At 39.2% G+C, this 20845-nt stretch overlaps 1 protein-coding gene across 1 annotated transcript in view; it reads right to left on the reverse strand.

The window, feature by feature from the left end:
* Positions 1-20845, reverse strand: part of LOC105479647 (polycystin 2, transient receptor potential cation channel) — a 72089-nt gene that overhangs the window by 15011 nt on the left and 36233 nt on the right. Inside the window, exons 5-10 of the mRNA XM_011737738.3 lie at positions 18810-19034; positions 15301-15529; positions 9974-10141; positions 6088-6269; positions 4274-4394; positions 293-391 (exon numbers count right to left, since the gene is read on the reverse strand). Of these exons, the coding sequence (XP_011736040.1) occupies positions 293-391; positions 4274-4394; positions 6088-6269; positions 9974-10141; positions 15301-15529; positions 18810-19034 (1024 nt within the window). The remainder of the gene's footprint in view (positions 1-292; positions 392-4273; positions 4395-6087; positions 6270-9973; positions 10142-15300; positions 15530-18809; positions 19035-20845) is intronic.

Below are 20845 nucleotides of genomic sequence, written 5' to 3' on the forward strand. Positions count from 1 at the left end.
AGAGTAGATGTCAAAATAATAAAGGTAATGAACCTTCAGCTCAGCTCTTAAAGTGTCAAAAGATTATTGAAAATTTAATTCCAGGACACAAAAGGATTCCCAGAATTAAAATTCAAGATAGCAGTACATCCATCAAGACTCCAAGATAGGGAACATTTAAATTATTCCTGAAATATAGCGATGTATTATTTCAACAATTTCAGTGGATCAATGTTGATTTGAAAATCTGGCTGAGACAATGCTCATTTTATGTCAGAAACAGAAGAATTCTGAGAATTAAGGCTTTTCCTACCTTTCTGATAAGATCTGAGAGTTCCATTTCAGCTTTCTGCTGTGCCAAGTCAGATTTCACTTCAGAGTAAGTATCATTGATGATGGCCAAAAACATATTCTGTTTGTAAATGAAAGGAGGGCAAAAATTAAAGGAAGAAACATAATTTGGAAATATCAATAAAAAAACTGACACATCTTTTTGTTTATCCTTTTTTTTTCCTGAGTGCTTTATGAAGACATAAATTAATATTTATTTACTAAAAAACACTTTTTTTTTTTGAGAGAAGAATATCACTATATTGCCTAGGCTGGACTGCAGGGGTGTGATCTCAGCTCACTGCAACCTCTGCCTCCTGAGTTCAAGCAATTCTTGAGTCTCAGCCTCCTGAGTAGCTGGGATTACAGGCATGTGCCACTACGCCTGGCGAACTGTTGCATTTTTAGTAGAGACGGAGCTTCACCATGTTGGTCAGGCTGGTCTCGAACTCCTGGCCTCCAGTGATCTGCCCGCCTCGGCTTCCCAAAGTACTGGGATTGCAGGCGTGAGCCACTGTGCACGGCCTGATGTCATAAATTAACAGTTTTGCTGCCACATGTTTTGGGAAGATTATTTTCTCCCTTAAGTCATGCCACAGGAAAAATTTTGTGATATACTTTGTGAAAAGATACAAGAATAAAATACAACAAAATATTAGTATATTTACCTATGAATGGTGAGATTATTTTATTTAATATTATTTTTGCTTACCTATGTTCTCTATATTTAGAAACTTTTACATACACTACTGGAGGGTATAGAATTCTAAAAAGCTCTTCAAATTTCAACGGTTAACACAGATAAGTAGAATTGTAGGCTTATTCCAAGCTTTTTAATATAATCATATATGAAATTTACAGGACACATTTTTGAAGAGTTTAAAAGGCTGTTGCAAATAGGAATACAGCAGGCTTAGTAGGAAGATAGTAAAGAAAGTTTCTGGAAGAGAGAGAGACTTTGGAGTCAAGCAAACTCGGGTTTCAGTCCTAGCACTGCTAAGATTGTCGCTTCACTTTTCTCAGTCTAATTTTAAAGAATTATTTGTTTTACATTAATAAAATGGGAAAAATAACAGTATCTCCCTTACATATTTGTTGGGCTGGTTAGTGAGACAATCTATGTAAAGTGCTCAGGACAGGTCCTGATGCAGGTAAGTGCTACCTAATTGACAGCTACTATTACCATTCGGTAATGGTGAGTTCATTTTTCTGATCTTTCTCTTCCCCAGTAGTAATGGTCTGCATTTCCAACAACAGACTTTCTCAAAGCACTGTATCCAGGAGATCAGGTCCCCCCACTTTTTTTACATGCTCTTCCTTTGTTTTTCCTTTTTAACACATAACCGTGGTTTGCAAGTATTTCTATTTGATAATGTCTGTTTTCCCCCAAGTCTGAGGAATCTTCTTAAGGCCGAATCAGGCTGTTTTCCTTACCCTGGTACTGGCAGTATCTAACATACTACCTCATAGTACACAATCCACAAAAAACACTACAAGGTGTATTATACAGTACATATTATATATAGATTATATATACATATGTATATATATGTTATATATGTGTGTATATATATGTTTTATATATATACACATGGATATAGTGGCTCAGTAAATACTTATTAAATGGTTGAGAAATGAACAAATGAGAACGCTCTTATTTTAGTTGGCTATTAACCTCTGTATTAAGGAAGAATATTGTCTACAATTCTGTAGCAGAAATGAGAATATAATATCGAATACATATAAGTTTTTGACTAAATGCTCAATTCCAAGTGCAGATAACTGCAGTCCAGTAACATCTTCTCCCTTCTCTCTTCCAACTCAGGGATCTAATGTTCTAGTTTTGCTTCCAAGTGGCTGTTAACTAATGCATGCCAATATCTTAATTGAAATGGATCAAAGGCTGGGACCTCTAAAGAGATTTCAAAAAATAGAAAGTGCTTGAGAAAGGCTCTTGAAGGTGTGGGAAGAGGAAGCTCACCCTCCTCTCCATCCTGTCTCCCAAGGTTCGCTTAATTATCAGATGGACACCTGTACCAGGATGTCTTTCCTGTTGATGTGGGGAAGAGTGGGGTTATCCTGGTTCAGTTGAGCCACTTCATAACACTGTGCCTTCTTGTTAAACAGGGGCAATAAACTAACACCAGGCAATCAGCTCAGAAAGGTGGCTAACCCTATGCTCAGCTTGTCATTTTCTTAAAAGACAGGTGTGTATTGAAAGTAGACTTCTATCTATGTAGCTATTTATGTGTCTATGTATGTATGTATGTATGTATGTATGTATGTATGTATCCATCCATCCATCCATCCATCCATCCATCCATCCATCCATCCATCCATCTGTATCTCTGGGAGGTGCTAGGAGAGCAATTCTTTTTTGTGCCGTTGTCCAAAAAACAATTTTAGTATAAAGATAGAAACTAAGAGCTTCTTGTCATGTTCTGGTGACTGATCTGGTAAGATGACTGAATACTCTAGATCTGGTAAGACGGCTGCCTACTAAAGGACCACATTCAAACAACTCCACATTTGAGCATTTCCAGTTGCCACGATTCTATCCATCCTTTGTTTGGCAGATTGATAAACGGAGAAAACTAGGTGGCCTGAGATCAACTGAAGGGTCCGGTGCAGGACTCTCAATTCCTGGTTTTTGCTTACTTAGTAGAGATTCAGGTACTCTAGAATCCAAAGTACTATCAATGGTAGAGTAACAAAGGCTTATTCTTCTCTCTATTGTTTTCTTTAATATATGATAGGAAGAAGAAGCTTAAGAGGTGTAAGTTTAAACACGAGCCATAATCCATGCATACAGCAAGATACATATGGACTTGAATAATATTCCTGACCTTTTCAGTCCTGTTAAAGTACAGCTAGGGAACATGCCTTTGTTTTACACCAGAGGCTGTCTCTCCCCAGAAAAAAAATAGTTAAAAAAATAGGAAATTAATACAGTACATCTAATACCCAATCAATAAATACCATACACTTAACCAGTAATACCTGGACTGACGTTAGAGTTATTACACTGAATTGCTGAAAATGTGATCACTCAACCTTCCTCAAGGGATCTTTACACAATTTATTGAAACGAAAAAATGTTATTTTCTTAAGAAAATTGTTCTTAAGATGACTGTTAGTGTTTAGACGAAAAATACCGCCTAAAGTAAGCTGGCTTAACACCTTCTCAGTAGACAAGTGAATACATAAATGTTAAGAAAAAAACAAAACAAAACACCTTAAAAAAAACCTTAATTAACTTAGGGCAAAAACATTAAAAATGTTCATTTGCACCAAATCAAGAGAATCAAATTATTTTTGAAAATAATTTTAATGCAATTTCCATTCATTGTCACATTTAGTTTTAAACTTAATTATCCGAATATTCTCTGTAGGCAGTCTCTAGATGAATGGGATATAAATAATTTAAAACAGAATATCCTAATTTTGACATGCGATGATTCACTCAACTATTACTCTTGACATCCTAGATCTAGCTTGCTTTTCAGTTCTTATTTTTTAAAAAGAACAGAAGAGAGAAAAGTCATGCTAGCAAGTGACTACAAAAGTGCTGACACATGTTTAAAAAGCATGTAAGCATGTTCTACTTTTTAGGCAAAGCACTATTTTAGGTATCTTTATAAATTTGTATTTGATCTAATTTCTTTTTTGCGTCAAATAGATACATATATAGAGAGAAATGAAAGACCATGTAAAAGATCTAATTTTTTTTGCATTGAATAGACACATATATACGGATCAATGAAAGACCACGGAAAAGGTATTTGATATAAGTCTTAAAACTGTGAATAAAAGGAAAACAAGTTTTCCAACATCCACACGTTTTTCTACTTCCTGAGTCTTTATTTAAAAACGATAGGACATAGAGTGTGAGAAAAAAGAGAAGACAAGGATTTATGAATATGAAGTTTAAATTGAACCTCACTATAAATAAAAATGTACATACCAAAAGAATGAAGAACATAAAGAACACAAATGTAGTGAAATAAATTGGTCCCAAAACTCGATTAGCTTCCTCAATCTCTGCAAAGTTGATATCGCCCAAAATGATACGGAATTGAGTGAAGCTATAAAAATAAAACAAAACACCACAATACAAAAACAAAGAATGTCCAGTAGTAGATGCAACATTTCTTAAAGATGATTTCATATTTTTGGACCTTTTTAGCAGTATAGGTAGCTGCCAAATAACAGAAAATTGTCAATCCCATTTAAAAAGTCTTGCTACTTATATCAGCAATTAAAGCCTTCTGCAATAATAATAAAATGCTTTCATGCTATAGAGGTTATTTCCATTTGGTTAAAAAGAAAATACAGGCCGGGCGCAGTGGATCACGTCTGTAATCCCAGCACTTTGGGAGGCCGAGGCGGGTGGATCACGAGGTCAGGAATCCCAGACCAGCCTGGCCAACATGGTGAAACCCCGTCTATACTAAAAATACAAAAATTAGCTGGGCGTGGTGGCGGGCACCCGTAATCTCAGCTATTCGGGAGGTTGAGGCAGGAGAATCGCTTGAACCCGTGAGGCAGAGGTTGCAGTGAGCTGAGACTACACCACTGCACTCCAGCCTGGGGGATGGAACGAGACTCCATCTCAAAAAGCAAAAATAACAACAACAAAAAAAGAAAATACAATTATTATTCAATAACTTATAAAGCAATTGGCTATAACAATTCAACACATAATCTAGGTAAAACATGTTAACTCTAAACCTTGACAACAGTCACCCTGGGTCTAAAGTTAAAAATTTCTTTAAAAAAAAGAAAAGGGCCTGGTGTGGTGGCTCATGCCTGTAATCCCAGCACTTTTGGAAGCTGAGGTGAGAGGATAGTGTGAGTCCCGGAGTTCAGTACCACCCTGGGCAACACAGTGAGATCCATTCTCATAAAAAAAGGTAAAAACTTGGCCAGGCATGGTGGCATACACCTGTAGTCCCAGCCACTCAGCAGGCTGAGGCAGCAGGATTACTTGAGCCTAGGAGTTCAAGGCTGCAGTGAGCTATGATCACACCACTGCACTCCAGCCTGGGCAACAGAGCAAGACCCTGCCTCAAAAACAAAACAAAACAAAACAACAACTCCCGCCCAAAACCCAAAATGGTTTGTGCTCAAAGATCCAATATTCTGACATGTACTTAAAATGGGGTCAAAGTGGCTAAGTGTTGTCAGTGCTGGGTCTTAGTAAAATCGCTTTTATCAACAGCAATATTAATTAGAGATATCTATGCACGAAACTCTATCACTTCCATTCCTTTTTAAACTAACTCCTTTCTAAATGGCATAGAAATCTGACATTGGCTGCTTTTTGTTATTTCACATTTGGGATCTTTGGGAAAAAACCTGAAAATTCTTGTACTGGTCTGAGTTTACCCTAGAATATTAGAAATATCTTGCTTTTTTCCTTAGAAAATAACTTGAAGTTCTAAATATATGGCAACAATATTCAGCAAGAGTAAGAATATAGGCAGACAGCCTTCTAGAAGCTACCATCTGCATTTGGTGCAAAGAAAACCTCAGTCTGTAGAACAGTGTTGGTTTCCTATGGCCGTTAACTGTATCTTACTACTTTGGGCTGCTATCTTAAGCATCGTCTTCTTTGCATTGGTAGATCAATGTTTTGGGAAAAGGTAATTAATTCTTATTTAAAATAACTAGTTTTAAATACTTGGTGGTCATATAGCAACCTCATATGAAGATTTATTCTTGAGAAACAGTGACAACTCTGATTAAATTTTTCTTCTTAATTTCATATATACTTACATACACTCTTGGAAAGTACTGAAGTCATCGACCTGAGTGCCAAAGACAAGGTATGCCAACTGAGCATATGCTAGGAAAATAATGAAGAACATAATAGCAAAGCCAAACAGGTCTTTGGCACATCGAGACATGGTTGTCGAGAGCTGGCTCATGGTCCTGTTAAAATTGATGAATTTGAAAAGCTGTAAAAGAGAGAGAAGACTGATCAACAGATGAATGGATAAACAAAGTGGTGTGACTGTACATAATAAAACATTATTTCATTCTGAAAAGAATTAAATTCTGACACGGTACAACATGGATGAACCTTGAAAACATTATGCAAAGTGAAATAAGCCTGACACAAAAGGACAAATACTGTATGATTCCACTTACATAAGGTACTTAGAATAGTCAAACTCATAGTGACAGAAAGTAGAATGGAGGTTACCGGGGACTGGGGGGAATTGGGAGTCAGTGTTTAATAGATACAAAGTTTCAGTTTAGAATAATGAAAAAGTTCTGAAAACGCATAATGGTGATGGTTGCACAACACTGTGAATGTACTTAATGCCACTGAATTGTACACTTAAACATGGTTAAAATGGTAGGTTTTATGCTATGTGTATCACTACAATTAAAAAAAAAAAGGCTGAGTGCAGTGGCTCACATCTATAATCCTGGCACTTTGGGAGACTGAGGCAGGAGGATCGCTTGAGCCCAGGACTTTGTGATCAGCCTGCGCAATACGACAAGATTCTGTTTCACTAAACAATAAAAATAAATTAGTCAGGTGTGGTGACACACACCTGTGGTTTCAGCTACTTAGGAGGCTGAGGTGGAAGGGTTGCTTGAACCTGGGAGGTCGAGGCTGCCATGAACTGTGACTAGTGATGCTTTCCCCCCAGAAAGGATTAAAGTAAAAGAGAGTGAAAAAAACTCCACACAAATAAAAATTAATTATAAAACCCCCCAGGAAATTCTTGTTGCATAATATTGTCATGTGTTGTGCATCAGTTATGTGTGGAAGGCTTTATGTACATTGCCTCAAATCTCTGCAATGTCTGAAATATTGGCATTCTATCCCCAGGAGTCAGCTGGAGCCTGCAGCCAGCTGCTCTGCCTGAACTGCAAAGCCTGCTCTGCTTGACTGCAAAGCCATATTGAGCATGTTGGTAGATAGTGAACCCTATTGGTAGACAGTGAACCCTGCAAAGCCATATTGAGCATGTTGGTAGTGAACCATGCTCTGCCTGACTACAAAGCCATATTGAGCATGTTGGTAGATAAGGCACTGAGGACGGCTGCCCAGATTGTGTAGCTTTAGGTAGAAGCCTCAGTGGAAGAGCACACGATGAGATATTAGAAGTGGAGTCATGATCCCCGCCTTAAAGACCTTAATGATAAAGTACGGAGGGGCAAGACATTTCCAAGAGAAGCACTAAATAAAACACAACAGCCTGAGACACATGTTGCAGGTAAATCTCTAGAAGTTTACTTAAAGGTCTGTTATACATTGTTTCTGGCCAGTGAAATATTTTTTGAGGATTGCTGTAATCACATTACTTAATACAATCCCAATGCATTTGAGATCTTTTTTTTTTTTTTTTTTTTTTGAGACTAAGTGTTGCTCTGTTGTCCAGGCTGGAGTGCAGTGGCACAATTCAGCTCACTGCAACCTCCGCTTCCTGGGTTCAAGTGATTCTCCTGCCTCAGACTCCCAAGTAGCTGGAATCACAGGCACATGCCACCACACCCAGCTAATTTTTTTTTTTTTTTTTGTATTTTTAGTAGGGACAGGGTTTCACCATCTTGGCCAGGCTGGTCTCAAACCCGACCTCAGGTGATCCGCCCGCCTCAGCCTCGCAAAGTGCATGAGCCACTGTGCCCAGCTGAGATCTTGATTATTATTACTATCTTGATTATTATTATTAAACTAATAATAATCAAGGAAACTTCAGTAATTCTCAGGCAGCACCTGCCATCCTGTCACTAGCACAGGCTCTGACTGTGCTATCCAAACATGTGCAGCTATTTAAATTCAAATTCAAATTAATTAAGATTAAATACAATTAAAAATTCAGTCCCTTGGTCCCACTAGCCATATGTTAAGTGTTCCATGCCTATACGTGGCTAGTGGCTACTGCCTAGGACAATGGAAATATAGAACATTTCCATCACCACAGAACATTCTTATTACTATCATTATTTTTGCTATTTGATTATTATTACTATTATTATTACTATGTTGCAATCAAGGTTTTGTGCTTTAGTGATGATTTCTCTTGAACAAGCATGTCAATAAATAAATAGCATGAGAAATACAGGATAAAGTCTATGCATTTTTTTGTTTTTTTTTTTTGAGACAGGGTCTCACTCTGTTGCCCAGGCTGGAATGCAGTGGTGCAATCTTGGCTCACTGCAACCTCTGCCTTCTGGATTCAAGCAATCCTCCCGCCTCAGCCTCCCAAGTAGCTAGGACTACAGGCAAGTGCCACCACCCCCAGCTAATTTTTGTATTTTTAATAGAAATGAAGTTTTGCCATGTTGCCCAGGCTGGTCTTGAACTCCTGGGCTCAGAGGACTCGCCTACCTTGGCCTCCCAAAATGCTGGCATTACAGGCATGAGCCACCGTGCCTGCTCTGGATCTATGCCTTTTGATAAACCTCAGGCCTTCTAGGTATGAATACCAACTCAGGAAAGTACGTAATGGGTAAGTACCTTCTAGAACAGTGGTGTTCAAGAGAACGTTCTGTGATGATGGAGATGTTCTACATTTCCATTGTCCTAGAGAGTAGCCACATATAGCCACTGAACACTTAACGTGTGGCCAGTAGGACCAAGGAACTGCATTTTTAATGGTATTTAAGCTTAATTAATTTAAATGTGAATTTAAATAGGCACATGTGGCTAGTAGTTACGTCTGGACGGCACAATCAGAGCCTGTGCTGGTGACGGGATGGCAGCTGCTGCCTGAGAATTATTGAAATTTCCTCCATCTCCAGAATTGAGGCTCATTGTATATGAAATGTCATAACCTTTCACACACATGGAAATGCACATTATGTCTTGAGACGATAAGGAAATGAGTGAGGAAGGAACTATTTGGAAGCGGTGTCTGTTCCAACCTTAATTCTAGGTAAAGCTTCCCTTACAGCCTCTACCTGGAAAAGAGGCGATTCCTTCCAGCAAGCACTTCCAAGTGCAGCAACTCTCCCCTTCCCTCCACCTGATCCTTCCCTCTCTCTGAGTTCCTTTTCCTTCACCTGTTCATCTCATATCAGGTAAAACTCAGAACTGCCTCTGTGTCAGAGCAGCCCCGGGCCCCAGGCCCAGCTAACACACTGAAAGGCCTCTTACTGCATTTGTTAAACAAAACCTATAGGGACTGATCTTGCACTAATTCAGATAGCAGGAGAAGTATATCATTGACAGTAAGAGGAATGATCACATGAGTCTCAATAGTTTACTTCATATGTAAAATATAAGGCCTGGTATGGTGGCTCATGCCTATAATCCCAGCACTTTGGGAGGCAGAAGTGGGAGGATTACTTGAACCCAGGAATTCAAGACCAGCCTGGGCAACATAGTGAGACCTTGTCTCTACAGAAAAATTTAAAAATTAGCTGGATATAGTGGCACATGCCTGTAGTCCCAGTGACTTCGGAGGATGAGGTAGGAGGATCGCTCGAACCTGGGAAGTTGAGGATGCAATGAGCTGTCATCATACCACTGCACTCCAGCCTGGGTGGCAGAGTAAGACCCTGTCTCAAAACCAAGTAAATATGGAGTAGCTCTGGCCAGTCACTTGAATTTCGAATTCAAGTAGTCTATGATTTTGTGGAACTCAATTATTTTTGAAAGAAAATATTACTTAAAATGTAGAACATGAAATTTAAAAATTACCTTAATCCAGACAAAAAATACTGTGACAGCAGCTATATTGTTGAACTGTATTTGCCAATATGCCAGATGCTCAAAGTTGGGGAAAGTATTTTGATCTTCCAGAAACTGTAAGAGCACCTCCACATTTGATGTTCTGTATATGCTAATTCCTATAGCTACCACTGATAGCTGGAAAGCAAAAGATTTAAATTTTATTACAGTGTTTTAGAAATATAAAACGTACCTTAATATGACTAGTATACTTTTCTTCACCAATGTATTAATTGTAGGGTTCACCATTATACTTACCCAATGTCATTCTTAAAAGTCATTCACTCAGATGGAAAGTGTTAAGCCCTGCCATAAAATAAGTAAAACAATATATTGCTTGCATTTCCTTAGTTCGGAATAGAAACCCAATGAAGGCATGCATGCATGCATTGTGCACATATGCATTACACACACGTACATGCATACACAGAAGAGATCACACTACAACAGACTCAAACTCCAAGAGGAATGCTTTCTGTTTTTTTCTGCCACCTTCATTTTAATCACTTTCCACCCTTTTGCTTTCTTGCCTTAAACCTGCTTTGTTTTTGTGATTTTTAAATTTAAAATTTTCCAGTTTCTCTTCATTCTCCAACTGCCAGCCATTCTTTGCTTTGCTCAACAAAAATATAGTATGTATAATATGTCTATGTATACAGCACTGTGCGAGGGGCTAAGAGGAATAAACAGAAGTAAACCACATAACTCCTGCCCTTAAGACACTTATATTCTGGTTCAAGAGCAGATAAACGCATGAAGTTAAATAATACAAAAAACTACTGAAGAGTTGGTATCACACAACATAAAGTCAAGAGGGGCATAAGATATCCTAAAAAGGAGTGCCCATGAGAACAAAGAATGAGCTTGGGCTTGAAAGACAATGGGAATGATGAACACAGAGGGCTTAAGAAGGCCTGCAGTGGGAATAAACGAGCCAAGGGCTTCTCTCTTGCTCATTTCTGTCCCTTAACTCATGACCCTACAACTTTCCACATATGCTTTGGTTCTAGGCTTTAGAACCAGATCCAAGGGGACACTGCCCCCTCCTTGGCATCCATCACCACTAAATGTAGACAGTGCTAGGGGTTAGTCATAACCACCTGGCCCCACTGGGGGGTCTGAATCTGCAGCAGGTGGGCTGTGGCAGGTGCTGCAATCTTTGCTGTCCATTCTCTCTTCTTAGGAATGATGACCAGAGACCACTTCATTAGCCCTCCCTTCCTGAGATGGCCATCCAGATCATGGTCCCCCATGTGATTCTCATAGCAAAGACCAGCCTGGTTGCTGATCACAGCTAAAAAGCCAACCTCACCATCTTCCTTTTCTTATCTGTGAAGGATTTCCAGAGCCAATTTTGTATTTTTGTGTTGGTGGTGGGAATGATGAACACAGTGGGCTCAAGAAGTCCTGCAGTGGGAATATGTGAACCAAGGACTTTTCCTGAGATGAGGAGCTCATCTCAACTAATCCATGTAGAAAAACATTTGGGTTGGTGGACTGGATCCAGTGGTAATTCTTTACCCAACTCTCACCAGGTATAATTTGTTATGTAGTCCAGTTGTTTTTACTCTGCACAGGACAAATGTTTATAAAATTATGAAGAAGATGGTCATTAATACGACAACGTCATAATATGCTAAATTTCTTTGAAACCTTTCCTTCCAAATAGGGGATGAAAGAAGAGATGAGGAAAGAGACTTTGTGAGCATCTGCAATGTTACATCACTCCTGAGTTTTCTGTGGGATTCTCATCCCTGTCTATAAAAGAACTTTCTCTCCATATCAGAAAATTAGGAGGGCAGAGATTTGGGCTATTTTATTCATTCCTATATCCCCAGTGCCTAGAATAGTGCCAAGTACATAGTAGGTGCTCAGAAAGTACTCGTTGAATAAATGAATTAGTCAGGCCAGGTGCAGTGGCTCGTGTCTGTAATCCCAGGACTTTGGGAGGCCGAGGCAGGCAGATCACGAGGTCATGAGATCGAGACCATCCTGGCTAACACGGTAAAACCCCATCTCTACTAAAAATACAAAAAATTAGCTGGGTGTGGTGGCGGGTGCCTGTAGTCTTAGCTACTAGGGAGGCTGAGGCAGGAGAATGGCCTGAACCTGGGAGGCGGAGCTTGCAGTGAGCCGAGATCACACCACTGCACTCCAGCCTGGGGATGGTGCAAGACTCTGCCTCAAAAAAAAAAAAAAAAAAGAATTAGTCATTTTACCCCGTAAAACCTAGCAAGCAGTCAACAAATTATTTGAGTTTAAATTCCTTAATAGTCTTCTTTTTTCAAGCAATTCTGCTAGTTTTGAAAGACTATTGCTCAGGACAAATGGCTGACTGATGCAGCCTGTGTACTTCAGAACATGTTGGAGAAACAGAAAAGGAAAACAAAGAAAATTTCAAAGTGATTTCAAGATGTCATTATATTTATATTTAAAATATAATTTCTTTTCAGGTTTTGGTAAACATAAGCAAATTTTGGCTAGATAAAACAAAAAGTGTTGGCTCTTTTCATTGGTTTGAAGGTCCAGTAGAGCACAGGGTGTGTTCTGTGGGTGACCAGAAAGCATGCCCTCACTTCTACACTTGATCAGCAAATGTTTCAAAGGACAAGTGGGATTCCAGTAGCTCTACCTTGTTCTTTATAAACAAAAAGCACACTGTCTGAATTGTTGTCTGGCAGTATTAAGCGTTGTTTTTAAAAAAAAAAAAAAAAATTGAAAAGCACAGTGAAGTAAGTTTTCAAAGAAATACTTGCAAAATGCTGTGGCTGCTGAGTCAAAGAGACAATTTCCATGATATCATCGCCTTTTCTCCTATTGGTAGCCAAAGCGGCACAAGGCAATTCACTGGGGTATGGGAAGAAAATGTTACAACTTCTAGGTATGTGGTAAGAAAGTGTTGGAATTCTATTTGTATTAATTTTTATCCCAATCTTTAAAATTCTATGTATGTGTATGTTTTACGGATGTACCTGTTACACCAATGTATGCATACAATTTACAAATAAAGATAATACAATAGGGTGTGTAATCCAAGCTTTCACTGATAGGTGTGTATGATCAAAAAGGGTGAATACCACTGACTAGTCTTTTGTTGATATTGAGTTCTTTGGTTAAAAAATAAAAAGGAAGTTTGTTCTTAATTAGCATATCATACTTACCTTTTTACCACTATTTCAATGGCCTAAATATAAATAAATCCATATAAGCCAAGAGGCAGGGTCTGCATGCTTATAGTTCCAAACAATAATTGTGTTCTGGAATAATTGTCAATGTATATGGCCTGCGCTCTGCCATCACTCTGAACAGAAATATTCTGAAAAATTATTTCCAGCATTATTGTCTCTCCTGTTTCCTTAAATGCTAAAATTCTTGTGTAACTCTGTTCATTATTAATACATTGAGAATTTGGGGATCAAGGGTTTATCTTGATTTGTGTGATGTTATATAGCCATCATAAAAGATGGGATGCACTTCTAACTGCATCATGACCTGATGAGGTCAACACCATCTATTCTATAGGAATTTTTACTTTAAGTAAAAACTCTTTCTAAAGTGCACATATCCATGGCTTGAGAGGCAGTGTTACTATGAGGAACAAATGAGTTTCTGTACCATGAAAAGCACCCAGAGATGCCTAACACAGTAGCTTCTAAAGTGTTAGCCATTATTATTGTTACTATTACAATTATTATCGCTGCTAATATTGTTATTGCCATGCAATATATGGCCAGGTAGTTCTTTTTTATACCTTAAGTGTTCTTTCACTCACATATGAATAACATATTTTCTATATTTTATCAACTATTAATAATTCTAACGGGGAAGAGTTTAATAATGACTTGATGTAAATGCTTCACAAAGGCCAAATGAATTTTTAGGCCTGGGATGAGGGAAAGAATAATTCTCATGAGGAGGGCTAACAGAAGAGAGAATGCTAATAGGGTAGTGCATTATTTACTGAGATTTCAGAAGGTAATGGCTATCATAGACAGTGGGAAGGAAAGACATAGAATAATACATGGTACACCTATGCCAAGCAAAGCTTGTGAGCATCTAACAATTAAGCATGTTGTTATATACTTAAATGTAAAACTGGACTTAGCGAAAGGTTACCTGTTACTGCTGAAGGGAGAAAAGCTTGTAAAATGTCTTTTATACACTGAGGCCATAGGAAGGAAGTGACTGATGCTTAATTAACTGATAAGAATGACAGGAAAACATCTTGAAAAAATATTAGCAGTTATAATAGAGTCAAGGGCAGACACAGAATTTACATGGTGTCATGGTCTTGATTATGACTCTGCCTTTGATTTATTTTTTATTTTTATTTTTTAGAGATGGGGGTCTCACTATGTTGCCCAGGCTGGTATCAAACTCCTGACCTCAAGTGATCCTCCCACCTCAGTTCCCTAAAGTGCTGGGTTATAGGTATGAGCCACCATGCATGGCCTGCCTTTGATTTCTTGTACCTCATACAGAAAACTTTGATGAATATAACTTACATTTTATACCCTATACACTATTTGCAGAAAATTTTAAACTGCAGAAAGTTTTCTCTGCTGCCCAAAATATTTTCAGGATGATTTTTCTTTTTTCTTTTCTTTTCAAGGCAAGGTCTCACTCTGTCACCCAGGCTGCAGTACAGTGGTGCATTTACAGCTCACTGCAGCCTCAACCTCCTGGGCTCAAATGATCCTCCCACTTCGGCCTCTGGAATAGCTGAGACTACAGGTGTGTGCCACCATGCCTGACTAATTAAAAATTTTTTTTTTTTTGGTAAAGACAGAGTCTCACTATGTTACCCGGGCTGGTCTTGAACTCTGGGGCTTAAACAATCCTCCTGCCTTGGCCTCCCAAAGTGCTGGGATTACAGGCATGAGCCACCACACCTGGCTGACAAGGTTTTTCTTGCTGTAACTTTACACATGTGCAGGAAAATACAAATTGATCTTTACTAGCAGTTGAAGAAAAATATCATTAGTGAAAAAAAAACAAAGAAAAAAAACTGTTTTCTCCTCCACATCTCATGTGGCATACTAAAGCCAAATATGAATTACTGAGATATTCTCATTAGCATGGTTGAGAGCATACTGTAAATACCTCTCCACTTCATACTCAGAAAAGTTACTCATGCAAAATGAGAAAATAATTAGTAACAGAAGTTGATATACTTGAAGGGGACTTTTCGATTCTTTTTTGGGAATATCAAGATCCACAAGGCTGAGGAGATCTAAGACTCTAGTTAACATGCTTGTAGGACAGAATAGGAAATTTGGTGGTGTTCTCAAACCTACCACAACGATCACAACATCCAGACAATTCCAGAAACTCCTGAAATAGTGTAGTTTGTGAATGCGAATTTCCAATATCTCTTCCACCACGTAGTAAAGGATAAAGAAACAAAAGATAATCTCACAGGCTGCCAGGAAGAAATCAAAAGTTGTGACATATCGGATCAGCTTTAAAGGCTGAAATTGCCAAGATGGAATCACACCGCCTGTTGCTGGGAATTCAACCAATAACCTGCATGGAAATAAGAACAATTAAAACAATAACAACAACAACAACACATGAATATAGCCAGGAACGGATGGCCATCTATTCTGTTCGTGCACTACAAGGTAATTAAACCGCTACGATGAGTCCCCTCAAACTAGTGGCAAAACATTTTGATCATAGCTAATAATTCCATACTTGTAGAATTTTGTGCCATGAAAGGAGTAAGACTTCCTGAGGTCTTTCAGTCCCAAAGGAGAACTTCCTGCTCAGTCTTCCCTCTATTTTTCTATATTTATGCTGCTCAAAATGCCATATACTTTTAATGTAAAAGTAAATCAACACACAAACTTTTCTAGGACTTCTGTTATTATTTTTTAAGAGCTAGGGACTCGCTTTGTTGCCCAGGCTAGAGTGCAGTGTTGCAATCATAGCTCACTGCTGCCTCAAATTCCAGGGCTCAAGGGATTCTCCTGCCTTAGACCCCTGAGTAGCTGGGACTATAAGTGTGCAGTACGACGCCCGACTAATTTTTTTTTTTTTTGGCAGAGACTGAGTCTTGCCCTTTTGCCCAGGTTGGTCTCAAACTTCTGGGCTCAAATGATACTCCTGCCTGGGCCTTTCCAAGTGCTGGAATTACAGGAGTGAGCCACTGTGCCTGGCCCTAGGACTTTATTAAATTCAAGTCCTTCTCCTAGGCAACATGAAGAATATAAAGAAATACAAGCCATCCACTCAAAACTTGTGTGATCTCATTGAGAAGTAGGATATATTTTGTACATATGTAAAGATAGGAACTGAGTCTCTCATTCGTTCATTAGGTAAAACCTAAATAGCATCAAATAGTTTGTCCTCCAGGGAATCTCTCTTCTTCCCAGAGCCTTATAATGAATAGGTGTGTACTCAATAGATGTCTGATTGTCTAAAACATACACTGTTTTACATCCATACTAATGGCTCTGATCTTTACCGCTTTACCATAACTGGACTGAGGGTTTTTTTTGTCAAACACCATTTCGTAGGTGTCACACTGAGAAAGTTGGGTGATTCAGTTAATGACACAGACTCCTTATCTAACTAGAAACAGAATCTCTAGCTGCTTCATTTTAAGACATTTAAAAGCCCTTTAGTCAGCTACTAGCCATCATTATCTCTGCCATTACAGGACAGATAGCCGTACCTGGAACTTGAGCATCCAGGACACATGCATGAGCAATAATCAAGTAAAAACAGGGACTATGGTAAATTAGAACTGGTCAGAGAAGTGTGAACATTTTCCTTCCTTTTCATTGTCAGTTTTCCTGTTCTTTCTTTCCTATTTGATGTGTTGGAGAGTAGGGGTAAGAACCAAAAACTCAGGAGAGCAACACTGAAGCCAAGAGTCTTGTATGTGACAGCCTCATTGGGAACTCAAAAGGGAAGGAAGTGGCCTTCAAGAGTCAAGTCATTTCTCTGGTCCATTCTGGCCCTGCAGTAGTCAACCACTTCCAGAAACTTAGAAAAACGGTATAGAGAAATGAAGCAGTTGTCTTAATAATGTTTATCCTTAAAGTATACGAGGAAGCAAAAGAAATACTCAATACCTTCTATAAATAGAATTTACTAAAATATCAGAGTTGCCTCTCTGTTTTTATTCTCTTCCTTTTTATTCTATTCTTTTGATCTTCACTGGAATACTTAGGAAAAACTCAATAATAACTGCAATAGATTTTCATTCATTTCTAGTGATAACTACTACTGGACTACTGGTTGAGTATTTCCTTCCTTCCTTCCTTCCTTCCTCCTTCCCCTCCCTCCCTCCCTCCTTCCTAGCTTCATTCCTCCCTCCCTCCTTCTCTTTTTCTTTTTTTTGCCACTGTGAGCAAGGACAGGTTGAATGTTTCTAATCTGAAAATCTGAAATATAAAATGCTTCAAAATCCCAAACTTTTTCAGCACCGACATGACCGCATAAGTGGAAAATTCCACACCTGACTTCATGTGACAGGTCATTGTCAACATGCAGGCACACAACAGTTTATTCAACATCCCTAAGGGAAAAATAAAATTTCCTTCAGGCTATATGCATGAAGTTTCATTTATGAAACATAAATGAATTTTGTGTTTAGACTTGGGTCCCATCCCCAAGATATCTCATTTTATATATATGCAGACATTCCAAAATCTGAAAAAAATCTTAAATCTCAAACATTCCAGTCTGAAGCATTTTAGATAAGGGATAACCTGTAATTGATTTAATGTGGTACTATTTTCTGCAAACGTTGTTAAATACTAGGACTGGGACAATCCAACAAGCCACGTAAAGCAGAATTGAGCTTAACCTCAAGAACAATGACAAGACTATTATGAGAATAAACCCTTCTTATCTTGTGTGTAAATATACATGCAATAATCCATGTTAGTGATGTTTGGGTATTGCTGACATGCTCACCAGGAAGATTAAAGTGGGTGAACTCTGACTCCCTCTTGCTCTGCTTTTTCCTTCTTTTTAATAGTACCTATCACCTTCTAATATTTTATATATTATATAATAAAATAACTACTATATTATTTGTATTGTTTATTGTTTAATGTTTATTCTCTATCTCCTCCTGGTTGGAGGCAAGCTCTGCAAAGGCAGGGATCTTTGTTGTGTTTGCTGACATGTCCCAAGAGCCAAGAACAATGTCTAGCCCATATTAAGTGTCCAATAGATGTTTGCTGAATAAATGAATGGAGTTGGGTCCCAGACAAGCCAGTGGAATCTTTGTCAGTTTCGTTACTGTCTCCCAGAGGGGTCATCATGGCAACATCCCAGGATCTGAGGAAGGAACTTTATGTGACTCTGACAGCCCTTAGCATGAGCAGGTACCTGGGTATCCTACTGAGCGTCCTACAAGCACTCCAATTACTGTGCTTGTGTGATAATAGCAGAGGCTCATCTGAGAGTGAGAAACTCCAGGGAATGAATCAAGATTTGATAGGCAGGGGACTTGGTGATGGAACATGTGGCACTGATCATCCTCATAATGGGTAGGGACAGATGTTAGAAAAACACAATACTTATCTGGAAAGGTTCCAGCATTGAGATGAACTTGGACCAGAGTTAAGGTTCTTTCCAACTTGTAATATTCTAGGATCCCAACTTCCTTCCTCAAATATCCTTTATTTCAATAAGCCTTCAGTTTTTACCCCTCCCTTGCTATCTCTCTGGGTCCTTGGCATCCTTATTTAGTTAACGGCAGGCAAAGGTTTTTCTGGCCAACCCCAGGATAGGATGTACATACAAATACACAAAAATAGGAGGGATGCGTGTCCTCAGTACACACCTGACCACACAGAACAGGTTAATGTTGGCGTTGTACACTGAGAAGTCAATAAAAGTTGCCCTGGTTCCTCGGTCCAGCCAGACATTTTTCTTGAGGCTAGCAACTTGTGCAGCTGTTTCCTCTCTTGTTCTTGACAAATCCAGATAATAGCCAGCTCCACTATAAGTTGCAATGATTCCCCAGTGGCTACTACCATTCAAGTCTTTTTCACTTGTGTAGATCCAACTGATTAAAAACAAAACCAAAAAACAAACAGTTAAAATCAGTGGAACACTTGTGGCAATTACAAGGACAGCTGGTTCCTTGCAAAATAAAGTATGCATTAAGGCCTATCAAGCTGGGTAATGTGCCTGACCTGGCACTTCATAAGTGTTTTCTTGGTTAATTCTCATACTGTTATTAGCCTCACTTTAGGAATGAGGGCCCTGAGGCTTAGTGAGGTCAATGTAGTCCCAAAGTTTTGAAGGTAGACTCAGGAACCAATGCCAGGGCTGTCTGTCCCTAGAGCCTCTGCTCTGCTCTAGAGCCTCTGCTCAGTTTATATGGCTGCCTTCTCTGGGTAACTGTGCTCAGGGACTAGATAACTTGAGGTCCCCAGAGAAATTTACAGCCAAAAGAGGGACAAGTTCATCAAGTGGCATTGTCAGCATTTGGGAATTTCATCCACAAATATTCAGAGGATCTCTTAGAAAACAGATGCTTCTTTGGCACTAATGGGGATATAAAGGTCCTTTCCCTCCCAAATTTAAAACAAGTAGGAAAACAAAAGTTGTAATTAAACAAGTAAAATACAAGGTGGATAATAATAAGAAGCAAAAGACTTAAGAAATTAGGCTGGCAGATCAGAGGAAAGCTATCCTTATTTGGGGATCTGGCAATGAAGGGATGGATTAGAAAAGGCTTTAGGAAGAAGCTGTGTTGGACCTGAGCCATGAAAGGTGAGTAGGACCTGGACTTGCACAGGTGAATGCTGATATGGTTTGGCTGTGTCCCCAACCAAACTTATCTTGAATTGTAACTCCCACAATTCCCATGTTTTGTTGGAGAAACCCGGTAGGAGGTAATTGAATCATGGGGGCAGGTCTTTCCCATGCTGGTCTCGTGATAGTAAATAAGTCTCACAAGATTTGATGGTTTTACAAAGGGGATTTTCCCTGCACAAGCTCTCTCTCTTTGCCTGCTGCCATCCATGTAAGACATCACTTGCTCCTCCTTGCCTTCCACCATGATTGTGAGGCCTCCCCAGCCATGTGGAACTGTAGGTCCATTAAACCTCTTTCTTTGGTAAATTGCCCAGTCTCAGGTATGTCTTTATCAGCAGCGTAAGAAAGACTAATACAAAATGGAAAGGGCATTTCTAACGGTGAGCCATTGGTCAAGAGAAGAAGTAAGTAGTTCAGTTTGGCTCCACAAGGTAAAGAATGGTAGATCGAAAGGTAGTCTGTGGTCAGCTTCTGAAGGGCAAACATGAAGGAGTCTGTGAAGGGAAAGTTCTGAGAGGCACAGAACAGGGCTGCTCTGGTGGTGGCAGGGAAGACTGGAGTGGGGAGGAAGAGGGCTCACGTGCAGAAAAGAGTTAACACAGCAGGCCTGAGATGGTCTTTCCTTAGGAAGGCCTGTTTGCAAGGTTGGACTTTGGCTGGCATCTGGGAACCTGACTGATAAACAGCTCCCTGCACTGGTGTACAACTTTCCCTGACCGGTAAGAGAGGCTTGCTGTGCCTGTGCTATTTGTACAAGCAATGTGGCTTTACACTCAACACCTGCTTTCCTTCTGGGAGTCGGCAATTTTGGCACATGCCAGTCATAAACCAGTACCAGTATCCAGTGAACACCCCAGGCACTGAGTCTCTAATTAACCTCTCTGATAGACATTTCACACATTGTTACAGCTTGTTCCTGGAGAAATTCAGCACATCCTATGTGACCTCACTGGGAGAGGGCTCCTGGAAGCCTACACTGGGTTTTCCCCATGTGCCTTTTCTTTTGTATCCTTTCACCATAATAAACCTTAGCTATGAGGATGCCTCTATGCT

This window comes from Macaca nemestrina, chromosome 3 (genome assembly GCF_043159975.1).
Source record: "Macaca nemestrina isolate mMacNem1 chromosome 3, mMacNem.hap1, whole genome shotgun sequence".
Lineage (NCBI taxonomy): Eukaryota > Metazoa > Chordata > Mammalia > Primates > Cercopithecidae > Macaca > Macaca nemestrina.